The 24,512-nt window shown below is 42.6% G+C and overlaps 1 protein-coding gene across 1 annotated transcript; it reads left to right on the plus strand.

Moving 5' to 3' along the window:
* Nucleotides 1-735: 735 nt before the first annotated feature.
* On the plus strand, nucleotides 736-23,686 carry taf8 (TAF8 RNA polymerase II, TATA box binding protein (TBP)-associated factor). Its single transcript, XM_072278926.1, has 9 exons — nucleotides 736-869; nucleotides 4,702-4,799; nucleotides 7,315-7,474; nucleotides 8,992-9,090; nucleotides 11,928-11,990; nucleotides 14,529-14,653; nucleotides 18,185-18,332; nucleotides 22,187-22,329; nucleotides 23,110-23,686. Exons 2-9 carry the CDS (start codon nucleotides 4,722-4,724, stop codon nucleotides 23,248-23,250), a joined length of 957 nt encoding a protein of 318 aa, XP_072135027.1. The 5' UTR covers nucleotides 736-869; nucleotides 4,702-4,721; the 3' UTR covers nucleotides 23,251-23,686.
* Nucleotides 23,687-24,512: the final 826 nt, after the last annotated feature.

The raw sequence follows: 24,512 nt of genomic DNA on the forward strand, positions 1-24,512 counted from the left end.
CAAAGGATAAGAACAAATGTAAAAAATCATTGTATCTCACTCAGGGGGTGAATCTATGGAACAGTTGTAGTGAGAATTTAAAAACTTGCACCACACTTAACAAGTTTAAAAAATGATCTTAAAATAATTTAACGAACAAATATAAAATACATGATTTAAAATGAATGGGAGTAATGTAAATAAATGATATTTGGAATTGGATTTTGTGTTAAAAGATTATGAATTTTTTTGTTTTTGATGCGATGATTGACACCAAATATGTTGTTGTGTAAGTAAGAGGGGTAGGCGTAATAAACTGCAGCTTCAGCCTACACCCTTTCGGTTTGTTTTAAAGAATATCTATGTTTTCATTCATTCATAACTTCAATCACCTGGACTGATTCCACAAACCAGACTCCATTTCAAGAAATCTACAATTCGTGATCTCGATATTATTTTGTTTTGTTGTATTTGTAGAATTAGTTTTTTTGTACATTGGTTGTTTGTCAGTCTTAGTGTATAGTTTTTTTCATAAATTCTATTGCATTTCTTTATTTTCTTCTAAATGCCTGCAAGAAAATGAAGCTCAAGGTAGTATATCGTGATACATGCGTATTTTGATAATAAATTCGCCTTGACCTTGACGACTGAGTTACTAGAACTGTTCGTTCAGTCCCCTCTGAAGGTGTGTCCAGGAGTTTGGCTGTAGTTCCAATCAGTTGAGGTAGGGGGCAACAGCGGGCGAGGTGGCGGACTGGCCGGAAGTGACGGTCTGTGCGGGGCGACGGACGGACCGAAAGTGGTTGGTGAGCGGGGCGCCGCGTTGGTTGATGTTGCCCCACAATTGTTTCTTCCCTCCGGAGCACCGGAGGCTCTGGGATCGGGCGAGGGTGAGTGTGGGGGAAAGGAGGAGGAGGAGGGGGTGGGCGGTTTGCCGCGGGCCCGGCCTGGAGCATTCGGTGCTGGGGGAGCGGGAAGGGAGAAGGGTCCTGCATTTCTGTGGCGCCCTTCCTCACCTCGGACGGGCCTTCCCAGGCCGCCTGGCGTCGGGGTAGGAGCAGAAGGCAAGCCCAACTGTGGAGGCCACGGCAAACCCGCGGGCTCTAGCGCAACAAGGAGGGAGGTGGTGGAGAGGACGGCGCACATTGCAGCACTGAGGCGGTTGTCCAGATGTTGCCCGCTCCCCATCTGATATCCACGAGGGATCGCCCATGCAACCTGCTTAGCATTTTGTTTATTGGTATCACAAGTTGTGGGTTTTACAGGCAAGGCCGCTGTTTATTATCTATCCCATGAGAAGGTGGGGGAGGGGGACACTGAAAACCTGGTGAAGGTGTTCTCCACAGTGCTACTGTATTGGGAAGAGAATTAGACCCAGCGGTGATGTATTTCTAACTCGGGGCAATGTGTGTGACTTGGAGGGGAACCTGCAGGCATTCGTATACCCCTGCTCCTACTGCCCTCACCCTCTAGGGCTGAGATTTTGTGGATTTGTGAGGTGCTGTTGGAACTGCTGAGTGAGTATGGAAGGCTTTGAAGATTAGCTTTGCTTGTCAGGTGTACATCAAAACAAGCGGTGAAATGCGTTGTTTGCCTCAATGACCAACACAGTCCGAGGATGTGCTGGGGACAGGCTCGCAAGTGTCAGTCATGTTTAGTATCACCGGCATGTGCCGTGAAGTCTGTTGTTAAGTGGCAGCAGCACATTGCAATACAGAATAAAACCTGTACATTACAGTAAGTATGTCAATATAAAAAAAGTTAACTTAAATAAGTAGTGCAAGGAGTAGTGAGGTAGTGGTCAATGTCCATTCGGAAATCGGATGGCAGAGAGGAAGAGGCTGTTCCTGAATCGTTCAGTGTGTGCCTTCAGGTTCCTGTACCTCCTCCCTGATGGTAGCAATGAGGAAGGGTATGCCCTGGGTGATGGGGGTCTCTAATGATGGATGCCGCCTTTTTGAGGCATCATTCCTTGAAGACGTCCTGGATGCTAGTGCCCGTGAAGGAGCTGATCGAGTTTACAACTCTGGGGTTTATTTCGATCGCGTGCTTTTTGTGCTCCCCTCTCCGTACCAGAGGGTGATGGAGCCGGTTAGAATGCTCTCCATGGCTTCCATGCCGCCATGCCTTTGATGCCAGCACAGCGTGCCCAAACTCCCTAAACCTAACCTGTACGTCTTTGGACTGTGGGAGGAAACCGGGGCCCCCAGAGCAAACACACAAGATCACGGGGAGAACGTATGGACAGCGGTTGATTTGAACCCAGTCGCTGGCACTGTAAACTATTAAGCTAACTGCAATCAAATCCCCATAACCCTAGGCTCCCTATAATCCAAACTACAGTACTATGCAAAAAGTATCTAGGATGCCTAAGACTTTTGCCCAGTACTGTAGTAATTTCATGTATTGCACTGTACTGCTGCCACAAGAGAAAAGAAATTTCATGACATATGTGATGATGATAAACCTGATTCTGATATGGGTCTCTATTGTGGACTGAGAGTGGGAAGGGGACAGGGAGAGAGGAATCATGGGTGGGGAGAGGGGAGGGAGTGGGAAGCACCAGAGAGACATTTTGTAATGATCAATAGACCAATTGTTTGGAATCAAATGATCTTGCCTGGAGTCACAGGGCTGTGTGTGTCTGCACCCATGCCACCTCCTGCCCCTGGCACTCCTTCTCTGCCACCTGTCCCAAAACCATCCCACAACGCTCGACCCTCACCATTCCCAACGTCCTTTGCTCCCGCCAGATTTACAAACTTGCTCTCTGCTCCATATTGACAGATATGGTACTGTGGAAAAGTCTTAGGCACCCTGGCCATGCATATGTGCCTTAGAGTTTTGCACAGAGTTGTACTTTTTTCTTATATCAAGGGTGAATATCTAAATTGACCACTGTGTCCCCATCCCTACCCTTTGAGATTGTAACATGTGATCTTTGTAACTGTCAAAATGGGTCTTCCAATGCAGCACAGCCTTCTCTCAGAGTCGGGATCATTTATTACATGTATACTGAAACATACAGTGAAATGCATCTTTCACGTTAACAACCCGCAAGTGCTGCTATGCATTCAAGTCAAATGTCACATCAAGTGAAGTTTTAACTACATACGTGTATATAATGTATACAGAAATGAGACATTTCTTCGGACCAGACTGTAAAGCACATTAGTAGCACATAATTTATGAAAGTAAGGATGAAATCTATAGATGAATCACACATAAATAATAAGCTAAAGTGCATTAATATTAAATATTGTAAGGGACGTAACAGATTAACCAGTGACACTGGCCTTTCCCACCCACCCACCAACAGAGACAGGCCCCCAGTCACAGGATAGGCCGTCTCTGGGTCCCCAGTCCTGGGCCTCATACACTCAGGCTTGCAGACACCGGGACTCCCAACTTCGGACTTCAGCGACCTCTGGCCATCAATCCCAGGGACTCGGGTTTGACCTTCAGGCCTCTGCTTCGAGATTTGCCTGATTGCCAATGCTGGTGACCTGTGGGGGGGGGGGGGGGTGGCGTGGTCAACTCTCCCACTTCAGAAAATGGTCGATTTGAAGGATGCAGCTCATGACCAAGACTCTCAACTATTAGATTAGATTATGAGAACACTCACTCCTCGTTTATTGTCATTCAGTAATGCATGCATTAAGAAATGATACAATATTCCTCCAGTATGATATCACAGAAACACAAGACAGACCAAGACTAAAACTGACAAAAACCACATAGTTATAACATATAGTTACAACAGTGCAAAGCAATACAGTAATTTGATAAGAGCAGACCATGGGCACGGTAAAAAAAGTCTCAAGAAAGTCCCGATAGCCCCATCATCTCACGCAGACAGTAGAAGGAAGAAAACTCTCCCTGCCATGAACGTCCAGCGCCGCAAACTTGCCGATGCAGCACCCTGGAAACACCTGACCACAGCCGACTCTGAGTCCGTCCGAAAACTTAGAGCCTCCGACCAGCCCTCCGACACTGAGCACCATCTCTGCCGAGCGCTTTGACCCCGGCCCCGGCAACAGGCAAAGCCGAGGATTCGGGACCTTCCCTTCCGGAGATTCTCGATCACACAGTAGCAGCGGCAGCGAAACAGACATTTCAGAAGCTTCTCCAGATGTTCCTCCGTGCTTCTCACGTCTGTCTCCATCAAATCAGGATTGTGCACAGCATCCTACTTGACAAATAACAGATATTCATCACTGGAGTGGCCGCTGCGAGCTGCGTCATACCGCCATCTTCTCTTCAAGCTCCTGTTTGGGTCGCTTTGTCCGAGCCGGAAGGATGAAGACTGAAATCAGTGAGTCCGGAGGCAGAAGCCTGCAAGGTGAAGCCCTGATTGGGCTTGTCCAGAGGACAGAGGCCCAATGCCTCTGACTCCGGGCCAGGGGCTGCAAGCCCGGAGCTGACCTGTCCAGGAGTTAGAGGCCAGCTTTTGTGTGTGACTGGGATGGGGGCTTGTTTTCCTGTTGTTTTGTTGCTGATGTTTGTCGTTTGTGTTATTCCGCTGAACAATGTGGGCATGTTACGTCTGTGCCAGGATGTGTGGTGACCCCTGTGGGCTGCCCCCTGCTCACCCTTAGGTTGTGTTAGTGCTTCATGCAAACGATGCGTTTCACTCTATGTTTCGATGTATAGGTGATAAATAAATCTGAATCTGATACTTTCAAATCTAAAGTTATTAACTGTTAGTACTTTTTATTTCAGATACCCATCCAGTTGCCAAAATGACTACAGCTACTGTCTCTGATACGTACACACCCACTGACGCAACTTGCAGAGTCTCTGTGGAGAATGTTACACAGGTAACGTAACTGTTGCAACGATGGCGGGTTGAATGCTGAATGTATTGATCTTTTGTCTGTTATTGATGGGGGCGTGTGTGTGTGTGTGTGTGTTTCCTCCCACAGCCCAAACACGTACTGGTTTGGTAGGTTATTTGGTCTTTGTAAATCGTCCCATGATTGAGCTAAGGTTAAATCTGTAGGTTGCAGGGCAGTGCGGCTTGGTGGCCCAGAGGGGCCTCTTCAACACTTTATTTCCAAACAAACAAATGAACAATAAATATTTTGTAAAGGCTTCTTCTTGATTGTACCCCATGTGGTGGCAGTGACTGGAACTGCGTCACCACCAACAAGCAATCTCTGAAGCAGGTTTATTATCACCAATATGCAGTACTGTGCAAAAGTCTTAGCCACCATAGCTATATATATGTGCCTAAGACTTTTGCACAGTAATGTAAATATCAATGAGGTTCGCTCTCTGATGAGCTTGATGCCTTTTAAGCTTGTTCAGGAATATTTTTGATGTATGTGAATATACCAAATATTAATTGAAACAAGAACTCATCTTCAGTTCTTAATATAAATTGTAAATTGCAAGCAGTAAACTGAAGTTACAGTACTGTGCAAAAATCTTAGGCACCGTAGCAATATTTATGGCAGTAGAAATGTTCTCTGTAAGATGCATGGGTGTGCGGCCGTGCAGTAACTGAAATGCTCCTGCGCACCTAGCCTTTGTTGCCACGCAGTTGGAGTTTTCTTTTATATAAGACAGGCGGGAAAAAGTTTACGAAGCATGAAAGATTTTCTTTGTGATATGTATTTTATTATACCCATCAAATAATAACATCGAAAGTACTTGATTTTTTTCAGTTTTCATTCTAAACATTCAAATGCGTATTACAAAAGAACATTTAAAGTGCCCATGCAGTTTTCAGGCCGTTTAAAAATTTCCTACTCAGAGCAATGGTTGGCCCCTGCAGCTATGAAAAAGCAGAGGGAATGTTGGGCAGCAGCACAGTGCAATACATTAAGAAAAAAATCACTTAAGTTATGATAAGAAATAATAAAAAAAGTCATGAAAAAAGAAAGCAAATTAATAAGGTAGAGATCATGAATCAGGTTTATTATCACTGGTGAATGTCGTGAAATTTGTTATGTGGCAGCAATAAATTGTAATACATAAGAAAAATATAAATTACGATAAGAAATATATTATAAAATTAAACTAAAGTGGTGCAAAAAGAGGTCAAAATAGTGGGGTAGGGTTCATGGTCTATTTGGAAAACTGATGGCAGAAGGGAGGAAACTGTTCCTAAAACATTGTGTGTGGGGCTGTAGGCTCCTGTATCCTCTCCATGATGGTAGTAATGAGAAAGGGGCATGTCCCGGGTGGTGGGGTTCTTCATGATGGAGGCCACCTTCTTGAGGCACTGGTGTCTTTGATGGTGGTAATCTGCTGGAGGAACACGGTAGGCTGAACAGTATCTGTGGGAGGAAAGGAATTAGACGACATTTCAGGTCAAAACCCTGCATCAGAGCTCGATCTAAATGAAGGCAGCTCAGATTTCCAAAGTTGGTCAAATCCATTTCTAGTCTTGCGGTCAGTGGGCCTAAATTACTCTGGTGTCTTTAATTTGTCTTTACTCACAGCCCATTTGGGGAAAGAAATAACTTTTCTCGTTAGATTGTTCAAGAGCTTTCTCACCTTAAGTAGTAATTTCCCTCCCTATTGATGCAAATGGGTGGTGGGGTGGAGATATGTCTCTACCAAAGGAGGTGTAAGGCACTCCTTCCATCTGCTAGCCTGCAGTTGATCCTTGGGCAAGGTGTCCCGCCTGCTTAGCCCCCCGATCAGTGTCATGTGAAGCCGTGGGAGCAGGTGGTGGATGGTCGTATGAGCCGCTGGTGCACATCACAAGTCCTGGTTATGTGACCACTGATGCCAGGCAGACAATCTCTGAAGAGTATTGATAATGGATAACCATGGTCACAATCAAGGTCATGGATAAGTCCATGATTGCCCACGTCATAACGACATGGCACGCAATGATGATGATTGAAGTCAAACTCGAGTTTATTATCAGATGCACAAGTACGTGTGCCCCAGTCGTGTTATGTTGTTGCAATTGGAGTTTGGAGTTCAATCCAGGCATCCTCTGCAAGGAGTCTGTTCGTCCTCCCCGTGGAGTACGTGGGGTTTCACCATGTGCTCCTGTTTCCACCCCACAGTCTTTGATCTTTGGTTAATTGGTCATTGTATATTGTCCTGTGATTAGGTTAAGATTAAATTGGGTGTTGTCGGGAGTCACTTGATGTTGTGTCTCGAAGGGCTGGAAGGACCTTTTCCACGCTGCGACTCTAAATAAGTAAGCGTGTCTGCGCAGGTGCAGTGAAAAACTTACTGGCAGCAGCATCACAGGCACAGAGCGTCAAATCAGCAGCGTTCACAAGAAAAACATCAATTAAATGTAAGTTGTGTCTAATTTTCAGGAGAACACGATGACAACGAAGTGTTTCTCTGTGTGTTAATTTTCAGAAGTCATCGAGTTCCAAAGTGTCGACATCTGCCTCGGATAACTATTACCTGGCCCGAAGACGGACACTGCAGGTGGTGGTCAGTTCACTGCTAACAGAAGCTGGCTTTGAAGCGGCTGAAAAGGCTGCTGTTGAAACGTTGACTGAAATGCTACAGAGTTGTAAGAAATATTTGGCTTCATTTAATATCGGTCACCTTATTTTGAATAGACAGCGGTCGTTCATTCTTTCTAGGTTGTCTCAGTTCTCAGACTTGTTCTGAGGGTTGTTTGTCAGCGCAGGGTGCTAAATTGCTACCTGAGTTGAAGTGCTCCATTGGAGTGAGAGGCCTGTTGATGTGTGTGAGTAAATGGGTGGGAAAAGGGTTCATTTTGTTGTTTGTGTTCTGCCAAGCATTGTGGGCATGCTATGTTGATGCCAAAGTGTGTGGTGACGTTTGCAGGCTGTCTCCCCCCTCCAAGCACATCCTTGGCTTGTGCTGATCATTAACGCAAACGACACATTTCGCTGTATGTTTCCATGCAAGACAATTAAGGAAGATGGGGACTTTTGGGAAAGACGATAGACTATAGGAACAGAGATAGGCCACGTGATAAATGAGTGAATCTGAATCTGAGAGAAGACTACACTAAATATACCAAGGTAGTCATTTGGAAACATGGCAAATAATTATAACATAAATAACATTATTTTTCCTGAAAGAAAGGAAATGGGAAGGGAATTTTTTTAACATATCTGAGCAATAATTGGAAAGTTAACTATAGTTAAAGTTCATATTATGTAATTATTTCTGTACATTTTTACTAACAAAAATCTGAAAAAGTATGAAATGATATACTTTGGAAGGTCAAACTTGAAGGCAGAAGACAAGGCTAATGGTAGGATTCTTAGCAGTGTGGAGGGACAGTGCGATTATTGTGGTCCATGTCCATAGATTCCTCAAAGTTGCCGCGCAGGTTGATGGGGTGGTTAAGGAGGTGTATAGTGCTTTGTCATTTATTAGTCAGGGGATTGAGTTCAAGAGCCGTGAGGTAATGTTGCAGCTTGATAAAATCCTGGTTAGGCCACACTTGGAATATTTTATTCGGTTCTGGTTGCCTCAGTATAGGAAGGATGTGGAAGCTTTGGAGAAGCTGCAGAGGAGACTTACCAGGATGTTGCCTGGATTAGAGAGTATGCCTTATAAGGATAGGTTGAACAAGCTGGAGGGCTTTTCTTTTTGGAGTGAAGGAGAATGAGAGGAGAGTTAATAGAGAAGTATAAGATAATAATAGCCATGACTTGACTGGCCTGCCAGACTTTTTCCCAGGGCGAAATGGCTAATATGAGGGGGCATGATTTCAAGGTAATTGGAGAAAGCTATAGAGAAGATGTCAGAGGAAGGTTTTGAGAGAATGGTGGATATGTGGAATGTGCTGCCAGGGGTGGTTATAGAGGCAGATATAGTAGGGACAATGAAGAGACTCTTATGCGCATGGATGAAAGAAAAAAAAAGAGGGCTATGTGAAAGGGAAAGGTTAGATTAATTTTGAAGTAGGTTAAAAGGCTGAACAACATTGTGGGCCAGAGGGTCTGTACTGTGCTGGGTGTTCTATATGTTATAAATATTACTTTATAGAGAACTGGAGAAATGTATAACAGTGTGATCCTTTCAACAGAGTCTGTTTTCTCCACGCAGATCTTTCTGAAATCGGTCGAAGTGCTAAAGTCTACTGTGAACATTCGGCAAGAACCCAACCAACTTTGTCAGATGTGGTGGTTACTCTGGCAGAAATGGGTAGGTAGTCATTTGGTTTTGAGCCGCGTCGTTAAATTTAGTGCCTGCTGAAACTATCCGGAGGCAGAGTTGCAGCGGCTGGACCTGAAGGTGACAGTCACCATCTGTGGCTGATTTTGGTTTGCAATGAGGAAACAAAGTAATGCTCTGTTTGTTAGTAAGGTGGAATCAGCCTCTTTCAATATTAGACCTAATGTACCACAGCTGTTACTACTTCATTTAAAAATAGAATAGGTGAGGAGGAACTGTTGCCCCTGGCATCATTGTATTGTCATTGCTATGATATTTGGTCTCGCTCCAGTTGATGTTGAGATTTGAAGCTTCTGAGAAAGAGAGAGGGGGAGGGAGATTTCATCCAGCACTATATTGTGTTTGGTGCATGAGAGGCTGCAGATTCTGGAATCTGAAGGAATCACAAATTCAGGCAGCATCTGTGGAGATAAAGTTCAGGTATAGGGTCATGAACTGAAACATTGACTGTCGTTTCCTTCCACAGATGCTGCCTGACCCGTTGAGTTCCTCCAGCAGTTTGTTTTTGCACCATATTGTGTCCGTCAGGATCCCCACAGTAGTGTGGGTTAAAATTCAAATAAATTTGTCAGAGCAAAGTTCGATTAAAAGATCAAGAAGGCACCTCACCATTACTTTCCCAAGGGCAACTGGGATTGGCAGTAACTGCCTACAAGCTAGTGTTAACCATGTCCCACACAGGAGCTTAAAAAAAAGTATGAACACTCAGTAGAAAATATAATAAATGAAAATATTTCATTCTCCACTTGAGCAATGAGGCTGTGGACGCTTTGTCCACTTTCCATTTCCCACTCTCTGCCTGACCTGTGTTCCACTTGTAGCTTGGTTTAGACTTCTATAATCTCTTGTCTCCAAAGTATTACAGTGCCTTTTAAGTGGATCTTGAAACATGCTGGGACTGGCCTTCATAGATTATTAACGGAATGGAAGCTAATTATAATCTAAAAGGTAATGTTAATGCTCAGAATCGAGCGAAAGATTAGTTTTTGTCCTATCAAGACACCTGTGAAGTTGAATTGTTAAACCATGTCCATACTGGGAGGTCAAGAGTTCATCTTTTAGCGCACGAGAGATCTTTTTAAGAGTCTGATTACAGAGATGGAATCTGTTCTTGAGTCTGGGGATACTTGCAGTCAGGCTTTTGTCCAGATACTCCTGTGCCAAGCATCACTTTATGGACATATAGTCAATCTATGTATATAAGCTATCTTATGTATTAATATTCATTGTGTTTTATTTGTTGTAGTGTTCTTTATTTTACTGTGTTTCTTCTTTATGCTGCATTAGATCAGAGTAACAATTGTTTAGTTCTCCTTTACATGTCAGGAAATGACATCAAACAATCTTGAATCTTCTGCCCAATAAATGAGGGGAGAAGGGATCTTTGTTCAAAGTAAATTTATTATCCAAGTACATATATCTCATAATATGCAACCCTGCGATTCTTTTTCTCGCGGGCATTCACGGTAAATACGAGAAGCATAATAGAATGAATGAAATAGCACGCCCAACAGGGCAGACAACAATCAATGTTGAGATAAAGAGCACAATGTGAAAAATAATAATAAATAAGCAGTACATATCAAGAACGTGAGATGAAGTTTCTGACAAGTGAATGTATCTTCTGCCCAAAGGAGAGGAGAGATCTTTGTATCTTCTGCCCAATAGGAAAGGAGAGTAGAGAGAATGATGGGATGGAAAGAGTCCAAGACAGTGAGGAGAGTGGACGCGAAGTTCGTTTGTGTGATGGACTGGGCTGCTTTCACCACTCTGCTGCTCCTTGCACTGACGTAATCGTAATCTGAAGAGCTGAGTGAGGCCCTCATTTGGTTGGGGTTAACCGTAGATGTTGCATCCCAGCTGTCTGTGTGATACACAAGCCAGGACAGTATGATATCGAGAGCAAGCTGTTGCCCATGTAGAAGGCTCCCCTTCTCCATGCAGCTGATGAATCCAAAGCAACGGCTGAGACTGATGCAGTTTGGCAGTAGTGGCATCGCAGGAGTTGCCAATCACTGTTAAACTCAACGTAGAACTGCCTTAGGGACTCCAGATCTGGATTTTTCCCTCAGGGTTTACTCCCAAAGCCTTCCCCAGTGTGTAGGTACTGTACAGCCGCAAGGCAGCAGAGGTTTGAGATCAGAGTTTCCCTTCTCCTTGATGAGCTGATGAGCCCCATCTGCCCGAAGCGACTGGTTTTAAGGAGCCATAACCCGCCTGTGCCCCTTCTCCTGTCAGTAGAAATGGTTCTGCTGGGCTTAGTAGCTAAGCCACATGTGAAAGCCAGGAAAGCTGGACTTGGTGGCCTGAGGCTATTTGAGATGCACACCACTGGGAGCATTGAATAGGTAGTGGGAGCTTATCCTCACTATCACCTCCAGCTATAACAACCGCAAGGAACCAAGTGAAGAATTACCTCTCCAATATTGTGAAGCTTTAGCTACAGAGTGGTGAATGTGTGGGGGACAAGTCATTGGGTATACTTAAGGCAGACTTTAATAAATTCTTGAGTAGTCAGGGCATGAAGGGTTTTGGGGAAAAGTCAGGACAATGGGACTGAGTGGGAAATGGATGAAATAACGTAGCATACTCGATGGGCCAAATGGCCTAATTCTGCTCCTCTATCTTAGGGTCTAATGCTTAAAATTACCTGTTTTTAGACTAGAGCTTGCTACTAATTTTTTTAAGAAGTCTTAATGAAACCAGATTTGCAACCAATATTCTAGCTGCTGATTTGAATTAACCGTTAGTTTGAGTGGAAGCAATCAGGAAAATAGTTGCTTGATTACAATAATTCTGTTCTCTAGGTTTTAACGTGGATAATATTCAAGCTTATGCCAAACGCTCGCAGAGGATGGTTATTACTGCTCGTAAGTACATCTGCACTAAATGTTAATTATGGAATGCTGTCTGCATTTTGGTGATGCACACAGAAAAGGGAAATGCTGTCTGGAAGAAGTAAAGTGAGAAGTCATAAACACAAGAGGTTCTGCAGATGCTCAGATGGAAATCCAGAGCAACACACACAAAATGCTGGAAGAACTCAGCAGATCAGGCAGCATCTGTGGAGGGGAATAAAGAGTTGATATTTTGGGCCGAGATGTTGATTATTTATTCCTCTCCATAGGTGGTGCCTGAACTGCTGAATCTTTGCGTGAGAGTGTGAGAGAGAGAAAAAACAAAATCTTAGAGCTATGCAGCATGGAAGAGGGGGGCCTTCAGTCAAAATCATTTATGCTGACCAAGTTGTCTACCTGAGCTAGTCTCGTTTGTCAGCATCTAGTACATGTTCCTCTAATCCTTTCTAAATCTATATTTCAGTCTAAATGTATTTTAAATGTTATAATTATACCTGGATCAACAACTTCTGGCAGCTCAATCCACATATCCAGCGCCCTTTTTGTGGGAATCTTGCTCCTCAAGTTCCCTTTAAATTGTTCACCTCTTACTTCAAACCTATACCCTCTAGTTTTAGAATACCCTACCCTGTCCGGAAAAAAGCTGTGACTGTCCACTTTATCTCTCTGTCTCTCATGAGTTCACATATTTCAGTCCTCTTCACTCCAGAGGAAACAGTCCCGTCTTATCCACAAAATGCTGGAGGAACTCAGCAAGCCAGGCAGCATCTGTGGTAAAAAGTACAGTCGCCATTTCGGCCCGAAACATCGACTGTACTTTTTTCCCATAGATGCTGCCTGGCCTGCTGAGTTCCTCCAACATTTTGTGTGTATTGCTCGGATTTCCAACATCTGCAGATTTTCTCTTGTTTGCCCATCTTATCCAGTCGCTTCTCATAACTCAAGCCCTCCGTTTTGGAGTGAATTTTGGGGATTTGAAGTCTCTGTGAACTATGGCCTTAAAGTTACTGGATCGATAGAGGGAAGGGGTTGAATAGGATCCTGAGGGGCAACTTTTTCATCCAGAGAGTGGTGAGTATATAGTATGCGCAGCGGATCCGGGTTAACTGGGACACATCAGGATCAGTCCAATTAAACACTCCCAATTAGCCGAAGTTTCATGGAAATAGTTAAAAAGATATTTTTAAAAAAGGCAAACTACTAGTTAATTAACAAGTTGTGTATCTAAGTGAAACACAGAGCAAACAGGACACCACCTATACTGTCACAGTACTATAAAACTGTTTTAGTTCCTAATTGTTATCGATGGAGGAATTACTACAGTTGCTGGTGCATTTTTATGATTGACTGTAAGTGGAAAAAATCAGTACAGGCACCTAGTGTAGATAATGGACTGCCTTTATACAATGCTATCAACAATTGCATCAATTGTGGGGTTGATAGGTACTTAATTCGTCAGGGCTTTGGGGAGAAGACAGGAGAATGAAGTTGAGACGGGAAGTAAATAAATCAGCCATGATCGAATGGCAGTGCACACTTGATGGGCCGAATGGACTAATTCTGTTCTATGTCTTGTAGTCTAATTCTGCAAGCAATCTCAGTGGCTTTTTGTTTGGATGTGTACCGTTACTCCTAAATACAGGTACTTCTGTAATATGATTGTTCCGTTCCTAAGACACCTCGTGTTATAGAAAGTCATCTAATAGCAGAGGCTGTGCAGATTTAAACAGCTGCTCCTGACCATGATCGAGCTATAACCACTGTGGCCCACATGATATAAATAATGCTTCCTGATCCATCAATTCCTCTATGGAAACCATATAGGATAACTATCATGTTGTGGGCGGCATGCTCGTGTGGCAGTTAGCGTAATGCTATGAGGGCTCCAGCGACCTAGCAGCACACAAATTGCTGGAACTCAGCGGGCCGAACACATCCATGGAAAAGAGTAAACAGTCGACCTTTCGGGCCGAGACCCTTCATCAGGCCTGAAACGTTGACTGTTCACTCTTTTCCATAGATGCTGCCTGGCCTGCTGAGTTCCTCCAGCATTTTGTGAGTGTTGCAGATTTTCTTGTGTTTGTGGTAACCGTGGCCTGGGTTCAGTTCCTGTCACTGTAAAGAATTGTTATGTTCTCCCCATGACTGTGTGGGTTTCCTCCAGGTGCTCTGGTTTCCCCCACGTTTGAAAGACCTACGGGGTAGTAGAGCAGTTGATCGCATGGTGTAATTGGGTGGTGTGGGCTCATTAGGCCGGGAGGGCCTGTTACTGTGCTGTATCTCTAAATATTAAAAAAAAACCTGTATTTGGACTTCAGAGCCGAAGCAGGGCGATACGTTCAGTTGCAATGGAGTTACTGTTTCTGTTTTAGATGAGATGAAGTGTCTCAATCTGAAACACTGACAGTTCATTTCCCTTCATAGGTGACCTTGACCTGCTGAATGAACCCTTGTGTGTCCCTTCATCCTCATTCTCTTGTGTCTCCCCCTGACTCTGCTGGGGTACCAGCTAATTTCAAATGACAAGTTTTATGTTTTGTCTCTCTTCAGCTCCTGTGACAAACACTCCAGCAACTCCCAGGGCACTTTCCACAGGACAAAAGAGGATACATCCTTCATACATCCCAGGACACTTTCCAGAATTCCCTGATCCTCACACATACATAAAGACTCCTGTAAGTGTCAAATCTCCTCTTTAGTATTGTATCTAATTTCAGAAGTGTAATTAGAATGTACTAAGTGATGCCGAACTCTGATTGCTGGATTGTTTTGCAACTCACATAAAATGCTGGAGGAACTCAGCGAGTCGAGCAGCATTGGATAGCCACGGTAGTGTAGCGGTTAGCACAATGCTATTGGAGCTCAGCGCTTCGGAGTTTGAAATTAAATTCCATGTGTTCTGTAAGAAGTTTGTATGTCTTTCCTTTGAACGTGTGGGTTTCCTCTGGGTGCTCTGGTTTGCTCCCACTTTACTGGTTAATTGGTCATTGTGAACTGTCCTGTGGTTAGGTTAGGATTAAATAGATGGGTCGATGGGCAGTTAGTCCCTTTGAAAGGTCTGAGGCCGAAAAACTTAGTGTTTATTCCCCTACATAGGTGCTGATGGCCTGCTGAGTCTCTCCAGTATTTTATGTGTGTTGCTCAAGATTTCCAGCAGCTGCAGAATCTCGTGTTTCTGAATTCTTTTGATTTCCATTTCAAAGAGGTGATCTGCTATGTGAAATGTGAACATTGCTTAGGTGCCAGTGTGTTGACATCAAACATGTTGATCAGGTTTATGTGTCTAATTAAAATTGATATATTAATTTATTATTGTCACATATACTAAAGCATAGTGAAAATCTTTTCTTGTATACCTTCTATACAGTTGCAACATTGGATTGTAGGTCACCATCATTGTTATGTGCTGTGTGTAATGACGTGGGTGATCACGGTCTTTCCATGACTATGATCGTTCTTGCTAAATGTTTCTATAGAAGTAATTTGCCATTGCCTTACGTGACCCTGATAGAGGGGTGGGGGGTGGGGAGAGCTAAGCAGGTGCTACACCTTGCCCAAGGGTGACCTGCAGGCTAGTGAAGGGAAGGAACTCCTTGCACCACCTTTGGAAGAGATGTATCTCCATCCCACCACCCTGCATAGAAGGTCATACAAGAGAAAAGAACAGAATGGAGAATAAATGTTGGTTACAGAGAAATAAAGTAGACCGTAAAATGCAACGTCACGACAATTAGATTGTGAAGTCAAGCGTCTATCCTATCATGCTAGGGAACCATTCAATGGTCTTATTCGGCAGGATAGAAGCCTGGTGGTATGTGCTTTCAGGCTTTTGTATCTTCTGCCTGACAGGGTTGAGAAGAGAGAATGTCTGGAGTGGGTGGGGTCTGTGGTCTAGGGGTTCCCAATCTTGGATAATGGTAGAGGTTCATGGCATAAAAACCAGCAACCCCTGCGTGAAGTCTCACTTAGCACCTTGCTCTACTCGTTTTACACCTGTGACTGTGTGGCTAAGTACAGCTCCAACACCATTTACAAGTTTGCTGATGACACCATTTTGTGGGCTGTATCGAAGGCGGTGATGAATCAGCATGTTGTTGCGTGAATGAAGTCACTGGAAAAAAGTACTGTTAGAAAAGAAGCAGCTTCTTTATTTGACTAAACAAGGTAGAGCAGGCATCATACTGAGACACTTTTGGTCAAACGGTCTGACTGGCTCAATGTGGGACTCGATATTTTATATGCTAAGCATCAAAAGACAATTCCATATTTACAATGTATCAACAATGCTTTCTTTGAAACCACGCACAAACTTCACCCTCCCGATTAGCACCCACACCACAGACATCCAAATGAATTTTAATCAGCATTGTCTGGTCTGGGATTCATGGCTTTCAAGAACCCATTATTCACAGCTGCACTCCAAATTAAATCCACAATACATATTCAGATGTGAAAACTGGTAGCCAAAGTCATTTGCTAAATGTAAATGTGCTAAACCCAAAAATCGTTCTAGCATAGCAAAAGGAGGGTGATTAAAAGTTTGGCTCAGTGGTGTAATAACAACAACTTAATGTCAATAAGACAAGGAACTGATTATTGACTTCAGGAGAGGGAAACCAGAGGTCCATGAACCAGTAATCATCGGAGGATTAGCGTTGGAGAGCATCAGTGACTTTAAAATCCTGGGTGTCACTATCCCAGAGGACCTCTCCTGGACCCATTATATAAATATAATTGTGAAGAAAGCACGACAGCACCTCTACTTCCTCAGGAGTCCGTGAAGATTTGGCATGTCATCAGAAACCTTAGCAACTTCTTTCTATGTGTGGAGGAAAATGTGTTGACTGACTGCACTAAGGCCTAGTATGGGAACACCAATGCCTTTCAGTGGAAGATCCTATAAAAGGTAGTGGATTCAGCCCAGTACGTCAGTATGATGTACACAATTTATAGTGCAAAAATAGAAATAAAAAGTATTGAGGCACCCTCCACTCTGTTACTTAAAAAAAAATCTCTGACGTCCCTCCTTTACTTTCCACCTTATAATTATGTCCTCTTGTATTAGCCATTTCTGCCTTGGTCTCTGGCTGTCCACTCAATCTATGCCTTTTATCATCTTGTACATCTCTATCAAGACACCTGTCATCCTCCTTCGTTCATTCCAAGGAGAAATGTCCTGGCTCACTCAAATTCTCCTCATAAGACATGCTTTCTATCCAGGCAGCATTCTGGTAAATTCCCTCTGCACCCTCTCTAAAGCTTCCATATTCCGAGGTACCATTTCTGCAAAAATAATGGAGAGTTATCATTGCAGCACACAAAATGCTGGAGGAGCTCAGCAGGTCAGGCAGCACCCATGCAAGCGAGTAAACAGTTCATCAGCAGTGTTACCTTTTCCTTGATGGCAGAAGTTGAGCAGATGTTTCAGGTTAATGACTTTGTAACAGAAACATGGAGACCACTTAATTATTGTTAGTGCTTAATTATTACCACTTAAATTATTAATCCTTTCCTCCATTCATCTTGGAAATCAAGATTTATGCACTTGTGGGTTGATCCCAATAGAAAAACCTACTTCTGATTTTGTCAAACTTTAAAATGGTTTTGTTTTGAAGAGATACTATTTTTTAAAGATTGGCAAGTGCAAGGTAAGGAATTAATATTTTTAAAAAATCCCAGGTAGATAAATACAACTAAAATGTATTATTGAAAGGTCCTTTAGCATAAAATGTTCAGATGAAAGGTTACTGAGCCAAAATCTTAATTCTGTTTCACTCTCCATAGTTACAGTCTGACTTGCTGAATATTTCCAACATTTTCTGTAATATTTCAATTTCCAGCAACTGCAAAACTTTTAGTTGTTCCAATTTTTATTGGATTGTTCCAATTTTTTCTTTTCAAAATCTCAGAGGAGTTTTGGTGAAGATACAAGCTGCCTTTGACTCAGCAGAACAAAATATGTACAGACACCTGAGTCATCTTATGTACAGTTATGTACATGGCGTCTCTTTATGTACATATAATCAATCTGTGTATATGAGCTATCTTATGTATTTATATTGTGTGTATCTTAATTGTGTTTTTCATATGCTGTATTGGATCTGGAGTAACAATTACTTCATTCTCCTTTACACTTGTATACTGGAAATAGCATTGTACAATCATGAATCTATACTTTGAAACATCTTGTGCATTTCCTCTTGTAGACAATCAGAGAACCGGTATCTGATTACCAAGTGTTGCGGGAGAAAGCTGCATCCCAGAGAAGAGATGTAGAGCGAGCTCTTACCAGGTTTATGGCCAAAACAGGAGAAACCGAGAGTTTATTTAAAGACGATGTGTCAACGTTCCCTTGTAAGTATATTCTATTTATGTTTGTGGAAAAGTTTAGCAGAGGAGAGTTCAAAGAGGTTTGCTTTCTCAGGCGTATAAGTTGGAGATGGTGTTTACTCAGTCACAATACTGGAGCTGTAACTGTGGCCCATTTTATACTTTGTGATGTTTTTACACAGCTGATTTAATATATATATAAAAACTTGTGTGTTGAAGCTCTTTGAATACAATATCTTGGGATTCAGTCTCATTTCTTTCCTGGCTGTCTGACACTTGAGTTATTACTGTTATAGTATTTGAATCCTTTTATACAATCAGTGGCTGTTTTATTCGATTCACCTGTACACTTGCTCGTTAATGCAAATATCAAACAGCCAATCATGTGGCATCATCTCAATGCATAAAAAGAATGAAGACATACATGGTCAAGAGGCTCATTTGTTGTTCAACCCAAACATCAGAAATGTAATCTAAGCGACTTTGTGGAATTCTCAAGATGGATTTTTCTGCACTATGTTTGCTACAGTCTGCAGCCTGTAACTTTCCTTTGGAAGTTGTGCTTTTGAATCGTCTGAACAATATGACCTGAAAGAGTCGGCAAACTGAACACTTAACAGTGCAGGTATGGCCATGGTGACCATTCCTCGGGTGGATTGGGCCAGATTAAAAAAGGGACTGATGTTTAGCCAATTTAAGTGCTGAGCCAGATTAAAAAGGTATTGTGATCGGGGGTGGACGATGAACTGGTGTTCAACTCACTTCTCTGTGAGATCTCCCCCACTTGAGCCTGCCCGGTCTGTCTGGGTTTGTCTTGTCTCTCTCCTTCTGCCACCATCGGGTGGGTGGTGCAGGAGTCTTGGTGATAATATCGGAGTCTACAAAGCAAGTGGCTCTGCTGGAACTTACTGTCCCCTGGGAAGACTGGATTGAAGTGCCGACGAGTGCAAGAGGGCTAAATACACAGATCTTGTTGCAGAATGCTGGAGCAATGGCTGGAGAGCTTGCTGTGAGCCAGTCGAAGTTGGGCGCCGGGGCTTTGCTGGCCATTCGCTACAGCGGACTCTAAAACTCCTTGGAGTTAAAGGACTGCAGTGCAGAAGAGCCACCAAGAACATTCTGGAGGCTGCTGAAAAGGCCTCGCGGTGGCTGTGGATCCGGAGGGGGGATCCGTGGATTAGTGCGCCACTTGGACACAAGTCGGGGGCTGATCACTGGGCGAGGGTGTCTGATGATTAAAGACCTGAAACACCCTGTGACCCTGGGTTCATCACTGAAGACATGGTCCAAGTAGCACCAGAAGGTGTATTCTACAACGACTTTGAACTTTGAAAGATTGTTAGTGCCAGGCATAACAGAGTATCCCTGAAACCGCTGATCTCCTGGGATTTTTCATGCACAACAGTCTCTAGAGTTTACAGAGAACGGTGGAAGGAAATAAAACCTGTGAGCGGCAGTTCTGTGGGGAAGACGCCTTGTTAATGAGGGAGATCAGAGGAGAATGGCCAGACTGGTTCAAGCTGACAGGAATCGACAGTAACTCAGATAACTATGTGGTGTGCAGAAGAGTATCTCTGATTGCACAAAACGTCAAACCTTGAAGCGGATGGATCACAGTAGCAGAAGAGCACACACTTGCACTTAGTGACTACTTTATTAGGTACACAAGGTATCTAGTAAAGTGGCCACTAAGTGTCTATGCCTAGGAAAATTAGCTCTGTGTAGCAGCAGTAAAAGATAAGGATAAATATGTTAATGGACTTGTCATAAATCATACATAACCTTCATGTGCCAATTAACCATAGTGAGACTAGTGGAAAATTAAGAGACAATTCAAGAACTGGCATTGGGGAAGAAGCTGTTGAATGTTGTGGTGTGGGTCTTCAGACCACTGTACCTCCTGCCCGATGGCAAAATGGAGAAGGGGGCATAGGACGCATGCTGGGACTCCTGAGGCATTGCTTTGTGTAAGTGTCATCGATGGTACCTGTGATGGAAGTGGCTGAGTCCATCACTCTCCATAGTCTCTTGCATTCCTCTGAACTGGAGTTTCTGTAGCAGGCCAATTTTGCAAAATTGTAATACGGAAGTTTTGTTCCCTCAGAATTTGAGATTTTAACCTCATGTTGAAGCCCATTTTGGCAGTTTAATAATAAGTTCAAAATCTGGAAATAAAGTGACCTTGGTGACATTAACTGCTTTCATGAGGTTGGTTTGTTGGGGCTTTCCTTGCCAGTCTAATGTGATGATACTCTTAACTGGCCACTCATTTGTAGAAGACTGCTGCAAGTATGAAGTTGGGCCAAAGAGCTTGTTTCCATGCTATTTGACTCTTGAGAAGTATGATGTCAATTTCCTCTTACTCATACTGGGTAATTACCCATTACCATTACCCTTAAGCTGCTGGCAGCAGCTCACTGGAGTCATCTGTGTGGCCAGTCTTTCAAGTTGTCCCCAGGTGTAGCCCTTTTTGTAAGATCCTTCCTCTCCCAGGGATGAGGTCTTTGGAGCTTTGCTGGCGTTCCTCTGGATTTGGGTTTTTATGGAATGGGGCTGTTAGCTCCATGCCCAACCCTCCTCCTTTTGCAATCAGGGTTGGGACAGTCTATGGCAGAGTTAATGATGTCATTGCAACCATAAAAATAGTTCCAGAGGTAGGAGTCTTTGATGTTATGGCACTGCTCTGTTCAGTACTTTTTTACTTCCATTCACAAACTTTTCAAATGCATATTTGAAGCCTGATTTGTAACTTGTCAAGATCCAAGATTCAAGTTTATTTATCACATGTACATCAAAACATACAGTGAAATTGGTCGTTTGTGTTAACAACCAACAAACCCAAGGATGTGCTGGGAGCATCCTGCAAGTGTTGCCATTCATTCTGCCGCCAGCACAGCTTGCCCACCGTGCTCAGTAGAACAATACAAACAACAACAACAACAGGAAGACAAACCCTGACCTTCCTTCCATCCAAGCAAATACACAGTCCTTAAGGCCAGGACAGGCCATCTTTTACAACCTCCGTTCTCCAGCGGACTGAGACTCAGGCTTGCAGACACTGGATTTTGACTTCCCCCACCGGACTCACACAGAGGTTATCAATTATGAAAGTTTATGTCCTGTCAGTGTTATTGATTTGGATACATTATGTCCGTTATTAGAACGAGAATCAGGTTTAATATCACTGGCATTTGTCGTGAAATTTGTTGTCTTTGCGCCAACAGTACAATGCAATACATAATATAGAAAAAACCCTGTGAATTACGGTAAATACATATACTATATATATAAAATAGTTAAGTAAGTGATGCAAACCATTAGGTATGGGGCAACTACTGCACAGATCGACAGAAATTTGTAAAATTAGTCAGCTCCATCATAGTATCTTCAAGGTGTGGTGTCTCAGAAGGGCGTCGTCCATCATTAACCACCTAGGATGTGTCCTCTTCTCATTGTTGCCACCAGGAAGGAGGTACAGAAGCCTGAAGGCACACACTCAGTGATTCAAGAACAGCTACCTCACTTTTTAAAAATTAGTTCTGTTATTGCACTTCTTAATTTTACTATTATACATATACTTACTGTAATTCATTTATTTTTATATATTATTGTGTATCGATTGCATTGTACTGCTGTCACAAAGTCAACAAATTTCATGAAATATGCTGATGATATTAACCCTGATCCTGTTCCAAAAATAGAAATAAAAAACCTAGTAAGGTCGTGTTCATGGGTTCAATGTCCATTCAGAAATCAGATGGCAGAGGGGAAGAAGCAGTTCCTGAATTGTTGAGCAGTAATTAGTCAGTAAAAGTGAATTGCTTATTATAAGGCTCTGTTTGGTTTCTCTGACTATTTTTAAATTTGCTCTTTTGAAGTGATTGCTGCCCGGACCACCAGTATTCCTTATTTAAATGCCTTGCTACCTTCCGAACTTGAACTTCAGCAGATGGAGGAAACTGATTCCTCAGAACAGGATGATCAGACTGACACTGAGAATGTTGCTCTCAACATGAATGCTGTATGTATCCAATTTAATGTCTTTCCAACATTTTGTTTTCCAAACCTTTGCAAATGACAAGACTGATGAATGTTTAAATTAACCTCCTAATGAGGTAGGATACAAATCCTCAACATTCTGCCCCCAGCAGATCCTCGGACTGTGTTGGTCATTAAAGCAACCAACCCATTTCATAGCATGTTTCAATGTAAAGATCCAAAGTACATTTATTATCAAAGTATGTATGCAGTATACAACCCCGAGATTCGTCTTCCCATAGACAGCCTCGAAACAAAGAAACACCATGGAACCCATTCAAAGAGAATATCAAACACTCAATGTGCAAAAAATCACATAAATGGCAAAAAAGAGCAAAAAACACAATATAAAACATCAAACCATAGTGACATTGAAAAAGTCTAGAAATGTTCAGTTCAGTTCAGTGTTGTCATTCGTTGACTGAAGGCCGCAGAGCCAGTCCGCCCTGATCGAAATTGCACAAAATAGCAATAAAAGGAGGAGTAACCAGAAACATATGATAAATACAGCTAATTTCTCGTAATCTCTTGTGTTTGATGCCTTTGGTGATTTCTATCTGCAGTAGATCACCCACCATCATGTTGTCTGGGAGAGCAGGGTTGAGGGACTAAGTTGCCTACTGCTTTTTTTCTTGTGTTTGCCCTGAAGGCGCAGCGACAGGGAAATGCTTCTCACGATGCCTGACTGTGTTGTAAATGCTTTGATAGTGAAAACAGTCCTTTGTTGTCATGCACCTTGTAAAAAGCATGTTTTTCTTCCTAGGATGAAATTTCTGCTGAGAAGGAAAACTCCATGTTGCAGCAGAATTCGGGTTTATCAAACAATAAAAACAGTGAAGAGCCAATGATTGACAATCCGTATCTAAGACCGGTGAAAAAGCCCAAAGTCCGGAGGAAGAAGTGAAGTCCAAGGAAACGCAAAGATCATTTCGGTAGAATACTGTGCAACGAGATGGCACAAATATTTTAACTGAAAGATGCCTCCCTCATACATATATTGTGAAAAAGGGAATGTAGACCCAAAAGAGGCCCTGAAATGTATCTTAAGGCAGCTTCAGTTTGGTTAAGGAATGTAGTACCTGGATAACAAATATACAAAAAATTTCAACACCTTCCCGATGATGCAAAGCATTTTCTTGTTAGTTCAGAAACTGCTTGAAATACTTTGCAGAACAACTTGTGGATTTGCATGATCTTTGTGTGAAGATCATTTTGAAGCGTGAAAGCCCACCTGATTTCCAGTGCAGTAAAAATTGAAATATCTGTCAAAGATTGCCTTTTGTTTCTCATTTGCTGTTTGCTGCAAGTTATTGCAGTTCCAAATAAATTAAACTTTTTTAAGAACCACTTTGTGTGTTGTTGATATACATAGATAGATTACACCTCATTATTAGCTGATTTTGGTTCTGATGAAGGGTTGTAGATATGAAATATTGACTTTCTTTCAGATCAAAGTACAAAATACATTTAATATCGAAGTATTTATACTATGGTTGGGTTGAATTGTTCTCTGGTCTTGGCAATTTACTTGCAAGCATTTCAGTACCATATGAGCAGACATCAGTATGCTGCAAATCCTGCAGCTGCTTGGCCTTTATATACTTATTATTCAGCTGATTGGTCGTCACTCCGTTGTGATGTAGGGAGGAAATCTAGTCGCTGATTGACTGTGTGGTGAACTTTGTGCCTTGTGGTCTGGAATTTTGCCTGCATTGGCTCATAAATAGGATCAAGGTCCACACACGTTTGTTTACGGAAAACCACGCTTCTAGGAATTCCCTTGCGTGCCGTGTCTTTGCTTGCGCCATGACTATATACAACTTTGAGATTCGTCTCCTTATAGGCAGCCGCAAAACAAAGAAATCCAATAGAACCCATTTTAAAAAACAACAACCATCAAACACCCAACGTGCAGAAAAGAAAAATGTGCAAAGGATAAAAGTAAGCAAATAACATTCAGAGCTTAAGTTCACAAAAATGAGTCACAAAGTTGGTCATAGCCGATCCAGGAGGTGCTGCCTGACCTGCTAACTGATATAGCATTTTGTGTTCTTACTACAAAACTTATAGTATCAAAGTACATTTATTAACAAACTTTCTTTCTTGAATTTTAACTGGAGTATTGTGATCGGTGGGAAAGTGTAAGATGCAGAATTTTAAAAAATT

Source organism: Mobula birostris, chromosome 14 (genome assembly GCF_030028105.1).
Source record: "Mobula birostris isolate sMobBir1 chromosome 14, sMobBir1.hap1, whole genome shotgun sequence".
Lineage (NCBI taxonomy): Eukaryota > Metazoa > Chordata > Chondrichthyes > Myliobatiformes > Myliobatidae > Mobula > Mobula birostris.

What these genes read in the sequence shown, in the direction of transcription:
- taf8 (XM_072278926.1), top strand. Translation starts at nt 4,722, where the DNA reads ATGACTACAGCTACTGTCTCTGATACGTACACACCCACTGACGCAACT. An exon ending in GACTGAAATGCTACAGAGTT is followed by an intron (nt 7,475 to 8,991) that starts GTAAGAAATATT and finishes TTCTCCACGCAG; the next exon opens with ATCTTTCTGAAATCGGTCGA. An exon ending in GAGGATGGTTATTACTGCTC is followed by an intron (nt 11,991 to 14,528) that starts GTAAGTACATCT and finishes GTCTCTCTTCAG; the next exon opens with CTCCTGTGACAAACACTCCA.